Source organism: Ambystoma mexicanum, chromosome 9, assembly GCF_040938575.1.
Source record: "Ambystoma mexicanum isolate Mex_15411 chromosome 9, UKY_AmexF1_1, whole genome shotgun sequence".
NCBI lineage: Eukaryota > Metazoa > Chordata > Amphibia > Caudata > Ambystomatidae > Ambystoma > Ambystoma mexicanum.
In genome coordinates this window covers 181,841,514-181,859,961 of record NC_090931.1, presented here as the reverse complement: position 1 = coordinate 181,859,961, position 18,448 = coordinate 181,841,514, and the positions used below count along the sequence as shown (strand labels likewise).

At 47.8% G+C, this 18,448-nt stretch overlaps 1 protein-coding gene across 2 annotated transcripts in view; it reads right to left on the bottom strand.

The window, feature by feature from the left end:
• IFT46 (intraflagellar transport 46) overlaps positions 1-18,448 on the bottom strand; it is a 229,254-nt gene that overhangs the window by 2,716 nt on the left and 208,090 nt on the right. For both annotated transcript variants that reach the window (XM_069614429.1, XM_069614430.1), the window contains 2 exons: positions 1,425-1,485; positions 59-144 (listed from right to left, as the gene is read on the bottom strand). In XM_069614429.1, coding sequence (XP_069470530.1) covers positions 59-144; positions 1,425-1,485 — 147 coding nt within the window. The remainder of the gene's footprint in view (positions 1-58; positions 145-1,424; positions 1,486-18,448) is intronic.

Sequence of the window (18,448 nt, the reverse complement as noted above, 5' to 3'; positions counted from 1 at the left end):
ACCTGATGAGATACACTAGTCGCATAGTTTCCTGGAGACAGAAAACGCTTCAACATACCTGGGAGTTCTTGAACTCCGAGTACAGCGAGAACATGATGTGCAGGGACTGGATCCGGCTTTTATACACAGGAATGTCCAGAACGGCTGCGGGAAAGAAGGAAATGCAACAACTGTATGTGGTTTTTAATGTGCACACTGCATTCTACCCGACTAAAAGCCATCCAGGTTCTTTATTGAGCGTTAATCACCCTTTCCAAGGGCTGGAGCGAGTGGTAACGGCCCGTCGCCCGGGATGTTAACACACGTTTCAGCATTTGAAACGGGGGCTTAACTCTATTAGCACCCGAAAGATGGCATACAATCAAATTAAAATAAGCAGGAAAAAAAAAGACAAATTCGGCATGTTAAAAAAAGGAAAGCACAAACTTTGCACCAGACTCCCTTTTTATTCAGGCATTTCAAAGATGCTGCTTTCAACAGTTTAATGAGGGCAATGTTTGCAGCCATAACACACATACATGTTGGTGTCATGGTTACAGTTGAGCCAAGTGACACACGTCTACATGCTAGTCAGCGTGTAGTGGGTTTGGTGACACTTTCACATGTATACTTGTACCACTCAGTGCCATTACACCTGCTGTGGGCATGTGTGGGTCTAATTTAGCACAGACTGCCTTTCAGTATTCAGAATGCGAGATTACATTTTACCTCCATCCAGTTTAGGGAATTTGATTGGATTTTCAAAGCCCTGGTCGGATTTCTTGCAGGGGTTGTGCACAGCCTATGGGACCGAGAAAGCACAGAAACATTGTGTCCTCAGTCCGCACGATGGGCGGGAAGAGGAGTGTACTAGATTTAGATGTGTGGTGGCGTTGCCCTAGTACCTTCCAAGGGCAGGCGATTATCTGAACAGAACAGATTGCTTATGGGGTGCACTCCCTGCTTTCAGTATTCCAGCTTAGGGCAGTAGAGTGGGATGTGTCACTGTACTTTATAGCGACATCTCTTTCACATGTGGCATTGCTAGAGCTCAGTGTAAAGGCATCATCTTGCAAGCGGGCTGCTTTGAACACTGCTTTAGCATCTATTCCAACATGGCCTCTCCAGCAAGAACTAGAATCGCAGGCAGATTTCACCAGCTTTTGGGACTCTCTTGTAATGTAGTAGATTGGTAGTAAAAAGCTTGAAGGGCGGGTGGCCAATAAGCAATAATATATGATGGCCACCTTATAAAGGGAGACAGCACTTACTGTAATGTGCAGCACAAGGGACTCCCCTATAAAACCCGGGATATCTGTCTACCATGAAAATGATCGCGGTAAACATGGCTGGTGATATGCGAGCCTTTTCCAATGGAACAATGAGGAGTATCCACACCAGGCCCCTCCACCCCCCTTCCCCTACCCGCCTCACGATTCACTCACCGCAGATCATATCGATGTACTCAGCGAGGGTGCAGTTAACATCTGCAGTTGGCAGGCCGACCTGGAAAACAGTGCAAGTTGGCATCAGAAAGTGGAATATTGATGCAGAAGTTGTGCCTCCCCAAAAGGGCGCAGAGATCAGGACAGCCACAGTGCCATAATGGGGTGCACCACAAAAACACCAACTCAACTTATATAAGTAACATTAGGACTAAAAGCAACCAGAACTTCCTTAAGTCTACATGGCTAAGTAAATGCTGCTTAACTGTAACAATTGTTCTCCAGTATGAGGGTGCAGGGGCCGCCTGCTCCAGCAAATGAGGGTGCAGGGGCCGCCTGCTCCAGCAAATGAGGGTGCAGGGGCCGCCTGCTCCAGCACATGAGGGTGCAGGGGCCTCCTGTTCCAGCACATGAGGGTGCAGGGGCCGCCTGCTCCAGCACATGAGGGTGCAGGGGCCTCCTGTTCCAGCACATGAGGGTGCAGGGGCCTCCTGTTCCAGCACATGAGGGTGCAGGGGCCGCCTGCTCCAGCACATGAGGGTGCAGGGGCCTCCTGTTCCAGCACATGAGGGTGCAGGGGCCGCCTGCTCCAGCACATGAGGGTGCAGGGGCCTCCTGTTCCAGTACATGAGGGTGCAGGGGCCTCCTGTTCCAGCACATGAGGGTGCAGGGGCCGCCTGCTCCAGCACATGAGGGTGCAGGGGCCTCCTGTTCCAGCACATGAGGGTGCAGGGGCCGCCTGCTCCAGCACATGAGGGTGCAGCCCCCCCCCCCCCCCCAAGCACCGTTCTCTTGGTTTCACACCCTTTCATGATCAGCCTTTAAGTTTAACAGGATACCTCAATAAGGAATCACAGGGGGTCCTAACAAGTTGAAAACGCCATTTGGCCAAATAGAGCCACGGGAAGCAACAAAGTGTCTGTAGGGTCTCAGAATCATAGGTATCTAAGGAACCTTTAAAATAAGTGTGACCATGTAACTAACAAAGTGACCAAGTTTTGTACCCGCCATGAAAGGAAGTAAAATCGATTTCAAAATGTATGTTAAATATAATTAATCAGCAATCAAAATAAAAGACTAAAATAAAAATACCTAGTCAAAATAAATCAATGCAGGATCCAATCCCTCAGTTCTTTTGAAGGCAATCCACGATTCGTATGCATTCCTTAATTTAATTAAATTACTCTAAGGACTTCAAAGGAATATGTTGCAAAAAAAAAAAATCAGTACTTCACAGGTCTTGACCATTATTATTGGACGAACTGAAAATAATGTGCAGAGGTGGAACAAAGCATTAGCTTTCGAAGTCCCAGAGACTTCATTTCAAATGTCAGAAATTGATAATGTAATTCCAAACATTGGGGATGGTGACTTTACCTGGTAGGAACCAATGGGCACTGCGTTTCAGCATGGAGAACGCAGACCAAGCAGCCCCACAGGAGGGCAACGTTTAGCGCATTCAGGGAGTCCAGGCAAGTCCTGGCCTAATTAAAGCCCCGCTGTATACTCCAAGCTAAAGGATTATGTGGATCCCAAAGACCATTAACCAACTCGATGGTATGCCTGCAGTTACGTAATAAGAGAGTGTCTACCCGTTGGAAAATTTGAAACAGAGATAAATCCGGTTTTTGTGTGTGCATTAACCCACTGAGCTACTATTGAGAGATATCATGAAAGTATACTTTAACTTACCAAAAATTATAATACACGCAACAAATGCAGTTTCTTTGAAGAGCACATCTGTGCACGAAGCCCCCCCCCCCACCCCTCATTGGCGCAGTAAATATATTGAGATATTCAGCCTCTACTAGGTTTCCCTATTCCTTGCCCACTACGTGACCTTTGCCAAACTTCCTAAACACATGGATGTGTTCATTGGCAGCAACCGGAGCCTGAATTTGCAGGTCAGATGGGTGATTAATGTTCCCATTGCCCCGGGCATCCAGCCCGCGGGAACGTTTGGGGAAGGGAGGTACCCCTCAGAAGAATGTGGCAGCTACCCCCACCACCATTTGAACAGTAGTAGGGTTGCAAGGTGATTCCATGTCAGGAGGGACGCCATGTCCTAATACTGGGGCATCACTTGTCCATCAATTGCCTGCTGAGAGTTGTAGTGTTGCCTCACCTCAATTGAATAATATGGAATTAAGTAAAACTAACGTTAAGCCCAGGAGAGTAGGGTGCATCTCATGACTGTCATCTGGCTATCCAGCTGCCGCCGATTTGCCATTGCAACAGCACCCTATGTCAAAGCGGGGACAGAAGCTTCTCCCTTAGGATCTTGTGGTAGCCTGGAGCATCCTTTCCCTTCCTGCTCCGGCCAGGCAAGCTCATTGCAGCTCTCCAGTGTTTGAACACTTCTTTCCTTTAAATGTTCAGGTACGGTGCCAGCAAGGAACAGCAGATTGCTGCAATGGGGGTAGGAGGAGGGAAGAGGAGCAGCGGCTACCTACCCCTGGGAGCTACATTCTAAGTGTGTGGGAGGGGAAGTAATGGGCAGCGTCAGACCTGCAGGGAGGCTCAGGTTTGTCAAGATCTGACCCCGGAGGTCACACTTGCCTTGGGAAACTTTGACAATTTTTTCTGCTCAGGCCGTAGGGTGTATGTGTGTGCAGGGGTGAGTCTGGGTTAGGACCCAGCAAGCACTATGTGATGTGGGGTACTGGGTGGAATCAGGAGGATCCCATGGTCATCCCATCGTCATCCACCTAAAGTACTTGCGGCCTGGTGCAGGGGACTGCCACATTGATGCTACTAAGACTACTGGCCCTTAAAGGATTTCCAAGATTCAACGATAAGGCTCACATAACCGGTTCATGAATTGCAGACCCACGAGTCTGCATATGAGAGAGTTTACCAACCCAGCAGATATTCCCATTGTAGGCCGTGCAACAGGGAGCAAAAGCCTTGCTCGGCCCCGGCTGCTTCACCTTGAACCCTGCAAACGTGTTCCTAAAGGCAGGTGCGCAAGTGAGAATTCCAAGACGGTGGACCAGGCATGGTCAGTCGACATAGGGAATAAAGGGGGCAGGGAAGGGGGGGCGCAGAGGGACGGAGGGAGGTCCCACTGTTTGATGAAACAAAGTGAAGGTCCAAACACTGGTCTGCCACCGAGGTAGAACAATAAAGCAAGTCTCACGTACAAGACATGGCTTTTCCGACAGCATTGGGAACATGCCTAATCAGCAATAAAGTGACATGAGGTCAGCTACAGTCCTTGATTGGGCAGCAAACCCTTTCAACTAAAGATATTCTGATAGGTCATCCCTTCTCTAGAATGTTGGCCAGAGCCATGACACATCCAAGGCACAAGAAAAGCTTTACCAGACTCTCCTGGGCAATGAAGCAGGACCTTGGAGTGGGACTCCTTTCTGTTGCAGTTCAACCTGGTCTCCATGTGGAATGGGGAGAACGTGAGCAGTGCAGCTCTGGAACCTTACACAGATGCAAAGAGGCAGCATTGGTTTTTGGTCAATTTTAGGAAAGAAGTGTTGAGCTATGTGGTGGCTAGCGGAATTGCTGAGCAGTCGGTTGAGTAAGAGCATGGTCTTCCTGCTTCAGTTTCACAAACTATCTTACTTGCGGAAAAACTCTGGAGAGGAAAGCTGTACAGAAAAGAAAGCTTGTTCTGGTCCGATAGCTGGTCAACTGTCCAGTAAACAAGCAGTCTGAAAGGTTCTGTACTTTTTCGTGCACCTGATGCGTAGCGATTCGTTGCAAGGAACTAAATAGTTTATTTGAGTTTAGTTTCTTTATTTGTATCGCGCACCAAACCCTCAGGTAACTGGGCGCTTAAAGCTTATACAGAGGTTACAGAATCATGAACACAAAGATCTACAGTTAATACAGGAAGTTTTACAGGAAATACAGGTGATTTTGGACAAAGATGTACATAGACAGAGTACAATAACAGAGATAAGTGCAGGATGACCAGCGGTTACAGAATGTGGTCGAGGAGGGGAGCAACAAGAAGCAGTGTCAGGCAGGGGGGTTACATTGGGCAGGGTAGAGTCAGTCTGTCAGGGCTAGGGACTGAGCAAACAGGGAACTTCCCGAAGACCCAACTTTTAACTTTAGCTCAGAAGATCCAGAATGCGGGTTCCGTGCTGAGGCTAAGGAGAAGGGCATTCCACTGTTTTGCAGCTAGAACTGGGAAGTTTGCTCCCCCTGCTCTTTTCAGTAGGAATCTTAGCACGGCTAGACAATGCAAGTAGATGGTCCTAGTTGCTCTGGAGGGCTGACGTATGTTGAATTTATGAGCTAGGTATTTGGGGGCGGTGTTTGATAGGCACTTGTGGGCGATGACAAGCATGCGAAGGGCGATTCTGTCCCGTACTGGGAGCCAGTGGGCGTCCTGCCTGAAACTAGTGATGTGCATGGATCTTGGTATACTTAGAGCTGCTCTTAAGGCGTTATTTTGAAGGACATGGAATTTGTTGAGGTTCCCTTCGGAAGTGCCTAGGTAGAGAGTGTTACAGTAGTCGATCATGGATAACACCAGAGCCCTGGCTAGTGTGATGCAGCTACTCAGTGAGAGGAATTGCTTGCAGGCGTTAATTAGTTTGTTAGTGTAGGCCGTAGAAGACGCAGTTGAGTTCACCTGCTTCTTGAGGGATAGTGTGGAGTCTAAGTAAACTCCCAAAGTTTTGATCTCTTTGGCCACTTTGATTGTGTGTCCATCGATGTTGATGGAGACATTGTAGGGGTCTAGTTTGTTCAGGAGGGTTTGGGAGCCGACAATCATGAGCTCAGTTTTTCCATCGTTAAGGCAAAGGCAGTGATCTGCCATCCACACCTGGATTTCCTGGTAAATCTTGTGATTCTTTCACAATCATCTTAATAGCTCCCTGAGAGGGTGATGAGAACCTGGGTGCCAACAGCATAGTTGGCGTATGTGACACCCAGGTTGTCAAGACGGTCAAAGAGGAGCTTGGTGAAGATGTTGTACAGTGTTGGAGAAACGCACAAGCCTTGTGGTATGCCGCAATGGAGGGGAATCGGGTCCGCAGAGGCAGAGGGTGCAAAGACCCTGGTGGTGCGGTTGGACAGGAAAGATTGTATCCAGGTAGAGGCGTTGCTGGAGAAGGCGGCTGCTGAAGACAGGTGATCAGTGAGGATTTGATGGTCGACAAGATCGAAAGCCGCCGAGAGGTCTAACAGCAGGAGCATGGTAAGCTTACCGTTGTCCTTAGGCTCATCCATTTGGATTTTTAGATCCATGTCTGGGCCTGAAGTCAGATTGTCTAAGGCCTAGTAGGTTGTGATCCTCCAGGTGTTTCTGGATCTGAAGGTAGGCCACTCTAAGATCTTTAGGATGTATGAAACGGTGGTGATGGGCCTATAGTTTGTGGGAATGTTGGGATCTAGGTTTATTTATTTATTATTATTATTTTTTTTTAAGAGGGGCATGACCCAGGCTTCCTTGAGGTTGTTGGGTACCGTGTTGGTCTCGAAGGAAGAGTTGATTGGCACTGAGATGAAAGGGGCCAGCTCCTTTGCACCTTCCTGAATTACTGTAGCTGGGAAGAGATCACCTTGGCATTGGGAAGGTTTGAGACTTTTGATGATTTTTTCCACTTCTTTAGCCGAGACCGGCCAGAAGGAAAAAGGTGGGCAGTCTGGGGTATTAAGCGGTGGGATGACGTTGGGGGGCAGGGGGGTGGAGTTCTTGGCCAGGCTACTCTCTTTTTGCTCAATTCTGGATTGGAGTAGAGCAATTTTGTCTGTAAGCGCTTTCTGAATGTTAGCACACCAGATTGCGTCTTTGGTGCAGGTTTCCGAAGGTGGTGCTGGGGACTCTAGTTCCCTGAGAACACTAAGAGCTCTTTAGTCTTGGATTTGGCATTGAGGATGCGGTTGTCATAGGTTTCCTTTTTTGCACCAAGGATGGCAGATTTGTCTGATGCGGTTGCTGCAGTGCAGAGGGCCTTGTTGGTTGGGTGATTTTCTCCAGAGGGTTTCTGCTGCTCTTTTGGCATTTCGAATGATTTTGAGATCAGGCGTAAACCATTTGTTGAGGTGGGCCGTTGGTTTGGCTTTGGCTAGTTTGACGGGGGTGATGCTGTTCACAGCGACCTCAAGAGTATTGTTATAAAGGTCCACTAGCTTGGTTGTATCCAGGTCCTTAAAAATGGTTTGGTTGAGGATGTTCTGGATCAGTGGTCGTAGGTTTTGAAGCGTTAGGTTACGGTTATTCTTGGTGAGGACTTGTGGGGTGGTGTGGGAGGTGCGGATGGTCGGTGCCTTCCCTTGGATGATAAAGGAGATGAAGTGATGGTACGACCATGTGGTAGGAATATTTTGGAGGATGGTTGTAGAGCAGTTGAGGTCTGCCAACCAATCCAAGGTTCTACCTTTATCGTGAGCTATGGAGGTCACACGATGGTTAAAGCCAGGTTGGGAAATGGTATTTTCCACGGATGAGGCATTGGTGTCTTTAGGATCACAAAGACCTAGGTTCAAATCATCAAGAAGTATTATTTGTGAGCTAGGTTTGGTGTTATTGGTCAGTAGGTCAGATATGTCTTCCTCAAAGGAAGAGATGTGACCTGGGGGACGGTAGATGAGATGGATGAGGATGGTTTGGGTTGCTGAGAGGGTGAGCTTGACTGAGAGTAGCTCCATTGATGTGGGGCTGGCAGTGGGGGCAGCTCTGAGGCATAGGGATCTTTTAGCGATGAAGGCTACCCCGCCTCCTTTGCTAGTCTCTGTCCTTCCTTATTATTGAGTAGCCACCTGGGATAGCTAATGAGAGTGCTGGGCCAGCTGCCTGATGCAGCCAGGTCTCAGTAATTGCCAGGAAGTGAAGGTCATTGCTCGAAATTAGGTCTGCAATAGGCTTTGCTGCTAAGTTTGCGGAGGGCTGGTGCGGGGGTCAAAGAATGCAATTGCGGACGCATGGTCTCATTTAAAGTGTGGAACCTCCTAAAAGCTGGCGCCAGAAGCAGAAAGCAAGAGAATGTAATTCTCAAGAACCCACTGAAGCACTGGTGTCCGGGAATAAACAAACGTCAATACTGTCCAGGGACAAGAAGGGGAAGTATGCAGGAAGTAAAGGCAACTTTAGGGGGAGCAATAGTTACACACAACACATATGTCTTAGAGGAGAAGAACGGCAATTACCGCTTGGACACATGTTTTATCCTCCCTCTTTCAGCCTTAAAAGCTCATAAACTGAGTTCTACAAATATAGGTAAAGATGGCAATCATCCACACCTTTTACCAAGCAGTCTGAAACGAACATTCCCACCATATGGTAGTATATAAAACACCAACACTATTTAAATTTTTATAGGCACTACTATAAGGCCTTGTTCAGAGTTGGGTCCCGTTGAAGAACAGAAAAGAAAGCAGGCATTTTTGTTCGGCCTGGAAAAAGGGAAAATGCAAATTGTAGGCAGTGTCGGCCGTATCAAATATTTAATTGATTGGAGGGGCAAAGGAGACATTGCTGTGCTGATTTTTGGTTAAACAAATTTTCACATGATGGAGTATGTCGGTGGAGAAACAGAAGAGCAAGTTACTTACCCCTAGTAACGTTCTTTCGACTGAATGTTCCTCCCACGTGTTCCTCATCTTTTGATATATCTTTTCCAGCTTCAGCTGCTTCTGACATTCTTTTTCAGCAGAGCGCGCTGTGCATCGATCCCGTTGACTTGAGGGCCTCCATCTCGAGTTCAACGTCATCACCAGTATATATGGCACGCGCAATGCCCGTTGTGTTCAGTTTTGTTCTCCCCACCCCCGTTTTCCTTTCCAGAATTACCCGCTTAGCATCATACCGAATCAGACTCAAGAGCGCAGTGTGTAATGCCTGGAAATTCTACACCAGAATAGGTTGGGAAGGGCGACGTGGAATACATGGGAGGAATATCCAGTCGAAAGAACGTTAGCAGGGGTAAGTAACTTGTTCATAGAATTGATTGTGTCCTCCCACGTATTCCTCATCTTTTGATATACTCCCATAGCAGTGTTGGGAGTATATCAAGAATTTTCAGAATATTAGTCATGGACCGAATGAAGGACTGCCTTCCCAAATCCTAATCCTGAGATGAAGATGCCTTCTGGAGGGTTTTCCCAGCTAATCTATAGCATTCTCAATGCTCAGAATAATCCATCTGGACAGTGTTTGTTTCGTTACTGCTAGTACTCATTTTTGACCCGTGTATCCAATGAAGAGCTGATCATCTTGGCGGTTCTTCGCCATTCGTGAAATATAGAAACTCTGAGCTATACTTGGGTCAAGTCTATGTAGCCTCTCCACTTCCTTTCCAGGGTGAGGGGGCGGGTAAAACGTTGGTAAAACAATCTTTTGAGATGCATGGAATTCAGAGACTATTTTAGTTAGAAACAAAGGTTTTACCTTAAGAACAGCATTGTCTCTATACAGAGTAGTAAAAGGGGGTTTACAAGATAACACCTGCAACTCGCTCACCCTGCGCGCTGATGTTAGAGCTACTAGTAACATGGTCTTAAATGTCAAAAGTTTTAACGAACACAAATGAAATGGCTAAAAAGGAGCACATAAGACATTTTAGAACAAGATTCAAATAACACACAGGGGCTTAAAAAAGAGTAGGGGGAAACACATTGGTGAGCCCATTGAGAAATTGTATGATTAAAGGAATTTTAAACTATGACACTTGCTCAGAAGAGCGCTTACAAATTGAAAGCGCTGCTAAATAACCTTAAATGCTTCAAATCTGGAGCCCCAGATTTGCCAAATGTAGCAAGAAAGACAACACCATAGGTGTATTTCACTGAAATGGGTCCACATTCTTATCTCTGCACCAGTTGCAGAACCTGTTCCAACGGCACAAAGATTTAGTTGCTGGCCTTCTGGCCGAAAGCAAAGTCTCCATTACGTCATCCAGGAGGTCCTATCTTTATATCTCAACCTCTCAGAAACCATGAGTTAAGGCCGAATGTCTTGACCTCTGGATGGAGAACCCGACCCTCCTCTCGCAAGAGAAGGTCCTCTCTTTGTGGAAGATGTATTGGAGGGCAGAAGGACATGTCCAGAAGGTCTGGGTACCACGTTCTCCTGACACAATCCAAATCAATTAGGATATGATATGGCATTTGCAACGCGCCTATACACAAGTGTTTCAAGGCGCGACGAGGCAGGGGGGAACAAGGGTGACAGACAACGATCCTACTAGGCCAGGTGTCATTCAGATCGCGCAAGTGCAAGGGTAGAGGGGAAGGGAAAAGTGCAGGGGGAAAGGGAGAGGGGAAAAGTGCAGTACAGGATTAATAGAATACAAGATAAATAATAAGGGCCAGCTGGTGGCAAGTGCAAAGTAAGTGCAGACAAGTGCTAGGGAGGAGGGGCTGTAGGGATACAGAGACAGTCCCGCAGTGCAGGGGTTGCCAGGGAGGCAGTGCACGGAAAAGTGGCTGGGCCACGAACCGAGAACGGTGCGTGGCCCGGTTGCAGATTCATTGCAGTTTCAGTGATTTTAGCAGGGAAGAGGAGGAGAGAAAGCGGAGGCAAAGAGGAAGGTTTTGATGTGCTTCCGGAACCGGAGATGGTTCTCCTCAAGTTTCAGGGAGGCAGGAAGGCTGTTCCAGAGGGAGGCCCCTGCTGCGGAGAGAGATCTACCCCCAACTCGATGCTTGGAGAAGCGGCTGACCCTGAGGGAGTTGGAGGCGGATGAGCTAAGAGCTCGAGAAGGAAGATATTTAGGAAGAGAGAGTTGAAGGTATTTTGGCCCAAGGCCCCAGAAGGCCTAGTGGACAATGCAGAGGGTTTTGAACTTAATCCTCGCAGTCACTGGGATCCAGTGTAGTGATTTCAGTCCTGGAGAGATACGGTCCCTGGGCTTGAGGCCAAGGACAAGTCTCGCAGTCCTGTTCTGGATGAGTTGCAAAGTGCGGAGAGTAGAGGCAGGCAGATTTAGATAGAGGCTGTTACAGTAGTCCAGCTTCGAGAGAACCAGGGCTCTAGAGATAGTGAGCTTCTGGGGGAAGGAGAGGAAAGGAAGGATACCTCTGAGGAGGTGTAGCTGGTAGTGTGACTTCTTAGAGACATCAGATATGTGAGGAGAGAAAGAGTGTGGAGTCGAAGATGACCCCGATGTTTTTTGCCTTGCAGGATCATAGATTTCCTGAACTTTCTCAACCTCCGGATTACTTGAAGAAGGACTGGGACTGGAGGAAATGCATACAGGAGTGGAAAATCCCAGTCCACTACGAACGTATCCCCTAGAGCTCCTCTTGGGGGAAATTCCCTGGAGCAGTACAGGTCGCACTTCCAGTTGGCACTGGTCGCAAACAGATCTACTTGAGGGCCCTCCCCCCCAAAGGGTGAACATCTCTTGAAGGAAATTCCTGAGCTAGTTCCCACTCGTGGGAGACTGTGCTCTGCCTGCTCAGAGCGTCTGCCGCCGTGTTCTGCTCTCCAGCTAGGTGAACTGCCGCCAATAGGGAGACTCCTTGAATTGCCCAGAACCAGAGCTGCATTGCCTGTCTGGACAGTGGTAGTGACCCTACACCGCCTCTCTTGTTGAGGTAGTACATGGCCACCTTGTTGTCCGTCATTATCAGGACATTCTTTCCCAGTACAGAGGGCAAAAGGGCCTTCTGCGCTAGTCTGATCACCCTCAGCTCTAAAAGATTGATGTGTAGTGTAAGGAAAGCATGGAATCAACAGTAAGACAGACAGAAGTGACCACAGTTTAAGGGTGTTTATTGAACTTCAAAAAGGGTATGATAAACTCCTATCTAAACCTAAATCTACAGATGGGAGCAAGCTACGACCATACCGTTTGCCTCACTTGCCCACGTTTTTACCCACGTTTTTAGTATGGGATAAGGCAGTTCAGTCGAGCATAGCACAGTCTCTGGCTTCTTTTGCACAAGGTTACAGTTCACTCATCAGCATCAGGGCCTCCGGAGCGCAAGTCTCCTTGCTTTCAAAGTCTCTTCACTCAAGGACTTGATGCAACCAGATATACAACAAGTTCTTTTCCCCTTTCAGATTTTCACAAGTATTCACATTAGATGATTCAATATCCACCCCGGATCCCCCTCAACCGGGATCAGATCCTTTTAGCAAAATGTGCTGCACAGGCTTCTCTCTGCCGGGCTCGAGTCTGTCTTTCAATTTTCACACAATGTTCGTAGGCTCTTCCTTTTTCGGGTGACTCACGGTTCACCCCGGAGCGCCCTCTGCGGAGCTCAGATCCCTTCTACACCATAAGTCTCCCTCCGCCAGGCTCAGACCAATGTCAATTTTACATCAAGTATTGAAGCCTTTCGAATGTGCACAGGGTTTGGCTTGACCCGTTGCAAGAACACTTCGATTTCACAATTCTCTTTTTTTTAATGTTTGCACCCTTCCGGATGGATACTTAACAGAGACCTTCGAATGAGCACCCACCTGATGCTGACCACTCTGTCTATGGTATCGTATTTTAGCTTCAAAGTTCATTCACTCATCTGCTGTCTTGATAATCTTCTTCATACAATGTTGTAGCTTGCAACCTTGATTTCCACACAGACAGGTCTGGTATCAGTCTCTCAAACTCACTGGCTGTACTGCTTTGGTGTAGGAGTCAAGGACAGTACCACAGTGGCAAACGCTTCTCCTCGCCTTGACTATCGACGAGGGAGAGCCCCGGGTACCTCCGACACAATGCAGGATTCTTTAGCTTTAATTCCGGGTCTTACGCTTTCTACTTTTGAAGGCTCACGAAAGATGCTGTTTGTCAGTGAAAAGGTCAAGGGTATTTCCATCCTTGCAATCCTTTTCAGTCTTGCCATCTTCCACCTTGTCTTAAACTGCCATCTTTGAACTGCTGCTTCCTCGTGCGCTTTATCTTGCTCAGAGTGTGCTTTCGTGCTCTGCCTTTTATTCCGTCTAGGGAGGTGTGATGGAAGTCAGGTGTGTGCAAAGATCAGTAATTACCTGACCTTGCCTGACCATTGCATTGGGACATGTCAAGTATACGGCTTTGGTGTTAGTCCATTTTTGCTCACGGTGAACTGTCCGTGTCGGGAAAGGGGGGAGGGGTTGAGTTCCCAAGCATCCTACCGGGTAGGACGGGGTAAAGGTGTGACAGGGAAGGGGATACTGTGTCTCGCTGTCTGGTGTCCCACTCCCACTTCTAGGTGATCCTCCCGCACTGGTCCACTCCCAGGAACTGGTTTCAAAAGCGATGGCCATGTCCTGGCCACCTGGATGACAGATCCGTGGGGACTAGCGGGAGAGACACCTTCCGGTTTCTCACAGTAGTTTGGACGCAGATGGAGACCAACGACCGCTGACTGTCAGATGGCTGGCTTGAGCTTTCCACCCTGTTAGTGAGGCGTCCGTAACTACTGTTATCTCTGGCCATGGTTGCCAAAAGGTTCTCCCTTCAGAATATTGTCCTTACAAGACCACAGACGATCCGGTGCAACCCTGTTTGGAACCTGAAGCAAGTGATATCTTGCCCTAAAATCGAGACCACTGCGTCCTGAGGGCCCATTGAAGGGATCTATTTCTCAGGCGAGCCTCTGGCACCAAGAAAATGCAGGATGCCATGAGTCCGAGCAACCTCAAAAAGTCAAAGGCCGGAAGGCGCTGGGCACTGTGGAAATTGGTGACCATCTGCAGAACGTGTTGAGCCCTTATCTCAGGTGGCAAGGCTTTTCCCAAGGATACATCCAGGACTGCTCTAATGAATTGGAGCCTTTGAGATGGCATCATGTGGGACTTCTTCTAACTGAGGAAGAACCCCGGTCTGTGGAGAGAGTGGCAGGTTATGATGAGATGTTCCAGGGCCTGTTCGGGAGAACAAGCCCTGATCAGCAAATCATCCAGGTAGGGGTAGACGTGCATCCCCCATCGCCTGAGACTCGATGCCACCACTGCCATTAAATTGGTGAAAGGTCAGCCCAAATGGCACAACTCGAAATTGATAATGAGAGCCACCAACTGCGAACCTCAGGTACCTTCTGTACTTGTGATGGACCGGTACATGAAAGTAAGCACCATGAAGGTCCAATGACCCCATCCAATCTGGAAGCTGGAGTGCCTGAAGGATCTGAGAAAGGGAAACCATCTTGAACTTGTCCTACCTGAGGACCTTGTTCAAGCATCTCGTCCAAGATGGGCCTCAATCCCCCGTTCTTCTTGGGGATTAGAAAGTATGGGGAATACCACCCCATGTTCCATTCTGCTACAGGTACTGGTTCTATAGCACTTTCTCTAGAGAGCGCAACATTTCCTGCACAAGGAACGGATCTGGAGTTTTGAGTGAATGGTTCCCTGGTGGATGATTCGGAGGTCTGTTTATGAATTGTAGACGGTAACCCTGGGCTAAAATTTCTAATGCCCAAGCATCTGAAGTAATGCCCCACCATTATTGCAGATTATGATACAGTCTGCCTCCCACTGGGGTCTTGTGGATTAAAACCTCAGAGGTTTTGAGGTGGCTGGAACCGTGGCTGATGGCAAAGCAACCTTTGTTTGGGCTGATTTAGAAACCCTCCCTCGTTCACCATGAGGGAATGTTCTTTGGCCTCTATGACTAGCCTGTCCCTTCGCTCTACCAACTGAGGAATAAAAATGAAAGGACCTACCCCCTCCAATAAGATCCACTGGGGTAAGATTGTTGTGGCTGTCAGATTGCAATGCCAAGTGATTTTGCTGCCGCCTTAGAGATCTGCAGCCACTCCAGGATATTGTCAGCCTTGCTGCCAAACAGCTGAGAGCCGTCAAAAGGCATATTGAGAAGTCAGGACTGCACGTGCAGTGCAAATCCAGACTTTCTCAACCACGCAAATCACAGAAGACAGAAAGTCCCTTCATTGGTTAGCCCTGGAAGACCGGATCACCTTTAAAGCAATGACCATTGTCCATCACTGTATATTTGGATCAACCCCCGTTTACCACATAAGAACCTTGCCACACCTTAAGATCCAAGGCGCAAGGGTTTGTGAAAGTAACTCACTACAAAAAAGCCGAATGGACTTGAACGAGCCTTCCCTACCAAAGCAGCATCTAAGTGGAACGAGCTCCCAAACAGCTTAAGGCTAGAATCTAACTACCTATCCTTTAGGAAGAAACTGAAGACACTGTTGTTCAAATAAAGGACCTGCATAAATGCTAATGACCATGTAATGTAATCTACTCAGAACCAGTAATCTTACTCTACTGTCCCGTCACTTTTCTGTTGTCCTTGTCTTCATGTAATGCGTCCTGATGCCTGCAGGCTTCGGCGCTATAGAAATAAATAAATAAAAAATAACTTTCCGTCACTAATGATAGCCAGGAGGCTGTCTCTTTCTTCCCCCTGAGCAATATGGTCAGCCGCCATTGCTACACAATCCCACACCCACAGGGTGAACGTGAACTTTGCTAAGGCACAAGTGGCGATGGGAGATTTCAATGCCATGCCAAGCGTCCACTAGCTTGTCGTCTCGGTCAGGAGGGATGGAGGGATATGCGGCCTGTTTGGAAGAGGACGTCACGGCCAGGATTTCTTTTGTCGGGTGCTTAGACAAATATTCAGGGTCGCTGCTAGATGGCCTATATTCTTTGTTGAGGTTCTTGTTCACCGCAGCAATTGTCTAAGGAGCCTCCCAATTTGTCTTAACCCTTTTTTGAAGGGCAACGTGAAAGGGAAGAATTGGATCCTTTTATGGACAATGGTCTAGGATATGTGAGGTTCCCATTGACTATCTCAGCCAAGAGGAGGTTAAGGGCATCGGACAAGTGTTGTGTTTCTAGGAAGATGTGAGGTTTTATTTTGTATCTCGGGCAGGGTTGTGTTTGCTATAGTCTGTTCTTTTCCTTAACTATACTGTAGGCCAGCAGGAATTGTCCCAATACAAGATGGTGATTCTACTCAACAGCAATGATTGGTCCAGTGATTATTGTGAGGTAGTCTGGAAGACCTGGAAAGGTTCTAAACTGCCTTTCATTCAAGTCAAGCTCCAGGAAGGTCACAGCTACATGAAACTCCCTAGAAAGTATTTTGAAACTAAAAATAAACTAAAGAAAGGAACAACCAACAAGGAATCAAACTCTGAGAAATGCTGTGAATGAAGACTCAGATAAGTGACAGTAAAATTTAGCAAAAGAAAATGCTATATTTTTGAAGTAACACGTTACTGAAATAGAATTGCCAATTGAATCTCATAAGGAATGAACTTTAACTGGAAATATTCAGAAGAGTTATATGTCATTAGCAAGTTAAGTTAATGTGTTGTAGTTAAGTTCTTATGTTAACTTCATTGTGAAACGTAATGCTGACCTGGCGCGCAAATTGCTCTGGGTGATTGAGGTCTGTGCGTGTGAAATTCATGTACACGCGATCATCAGCTGGTCCGTGTAAATAGTTTAGGAAAAAGCAATGCGCATGTGAAAATTCATGTGCATGCGAATATCAGCTGTCCTGTGTAAAAAGATAAGGAAAAAGCAATGTGCGTGTGAAATCATTTGGGCGCGAACGTCAGCCGGCATGAGGAGATAGCAAAGCTATTGCTTACAAGTGCTCAGAGCTTTCGTTAGCTTGCGCTTTAAGGAAAAGGACCCAAAGGCGTATCTCTGTCGTGTGAGGAGATTTCAAGGCCGTGGAGAAGCAGCCAAATATTCTTTGTGAACTGCGCGGCTGTCATGATCTCTGCTTCCAAAAGGTCAGGGTTTTCCCAACTCCCTTGGAAGCAGATCCATAACCCAGGTTCCGAGTGCCAACCAGTCCCAATTGGGACCTTTTGGACCCAGTCCTGGCGCCAGTGGCACCAGGCTCATAAATATGCCCAGTCCCAGCGCTGGAAGCGCCGGGCTCATAATGCTTGGGTGGACTTACCTGCAGCAGACCATGCTGCTTACTTGCCTGCCAGTTGAGCCTCTGATCCTCTTCTGTTTGGAACTACTTTTCCTGTTGGGTGGGGCAGGAGCCACTCCCTAGATTCAGAACACTGGAACTCTTCTGGAAAGCAGGAACTCTTTTCTTACCTAGGCGTGGCTGTGGAAGGAGACACCTAAGCACTACAGGAGGCTATTTAAACCACACCCGATGGATGAATCTTGCTTTGCGTTATCCTGCATCCTCTGCAGCAGAACACTCATCGTGTCTTCTGCATCTGATCCTGGGCCTAAGGAAAAAGGCTTACCATCCTGAATCCAGTCTTCAGCAACACCTATAAAGACAAGAAAGAACAGGTTAGCATTACGGTCTTCAGTGACAGTTCTTCACTTACCTGGTCCATCGGCTGTCACCAACGCCTCGCGCTGCATTCCGGCATCTGAAAGACAAAGGCTTACCTACTCTTCGTGCGCTCCGGAGGTCTTCACACTGCATTCCGGCATCTGAAAGACAAAAGCTTACCAACTCTTCGCACGCTCCGGAGGCCTTCGGCGCTGCATCCCGCATGTGAAAGACAAAACAAGGTGCGTTTAAAGACATTGGGGAACTTTAATACTCACGTGCCATTACTCCTTTCCACATCTAACCCAGTGGGTATTCCGGCACCCTGCAGCCGCTCCGAACTTGTACCTGCAAAATAAAAAGACAGTTAGAGCGCATCGTGAAGCAGGCAACAAGCGCTTACTTACGTGCTTCCAGGCGCTTCTATTCATCACACGGACTCCATCTTCAACTCACTTCAGCCCGTCATCCGCCATCGCCGGAACCCTGCAAAACAAGAAACATCATTACTAAAGACTTTAAAGACATTAGAATTACTCGAAACTTACCGTTCGTGCAGTAAACGACGGACAGCAGTCCTCTGAAGTCAAGAGGCCTGCTCCCCTTATCCAGTGAAGAAACTGGTTACAGCACCCTGCCCCGAGGCAGATGGAGAGCACGGCGTTCACTTACCTAAGGTGAGAGCGTTAATCTTTGGGGTTCTACAGGAGAAGAGAAAGGGAAGAAGAGAGAGACATTCAATAACCCAGTTCCTTAATCCCATATTTTCTATCTGCAGACATCTTACCCTTCGAGTCAGACATACAGTGCACAGAGGTCCAGCCCAAAGAGCCAGCCGTGTGTTACACATCACCTTTGAAGATACGGTATACGCCCAGTCAA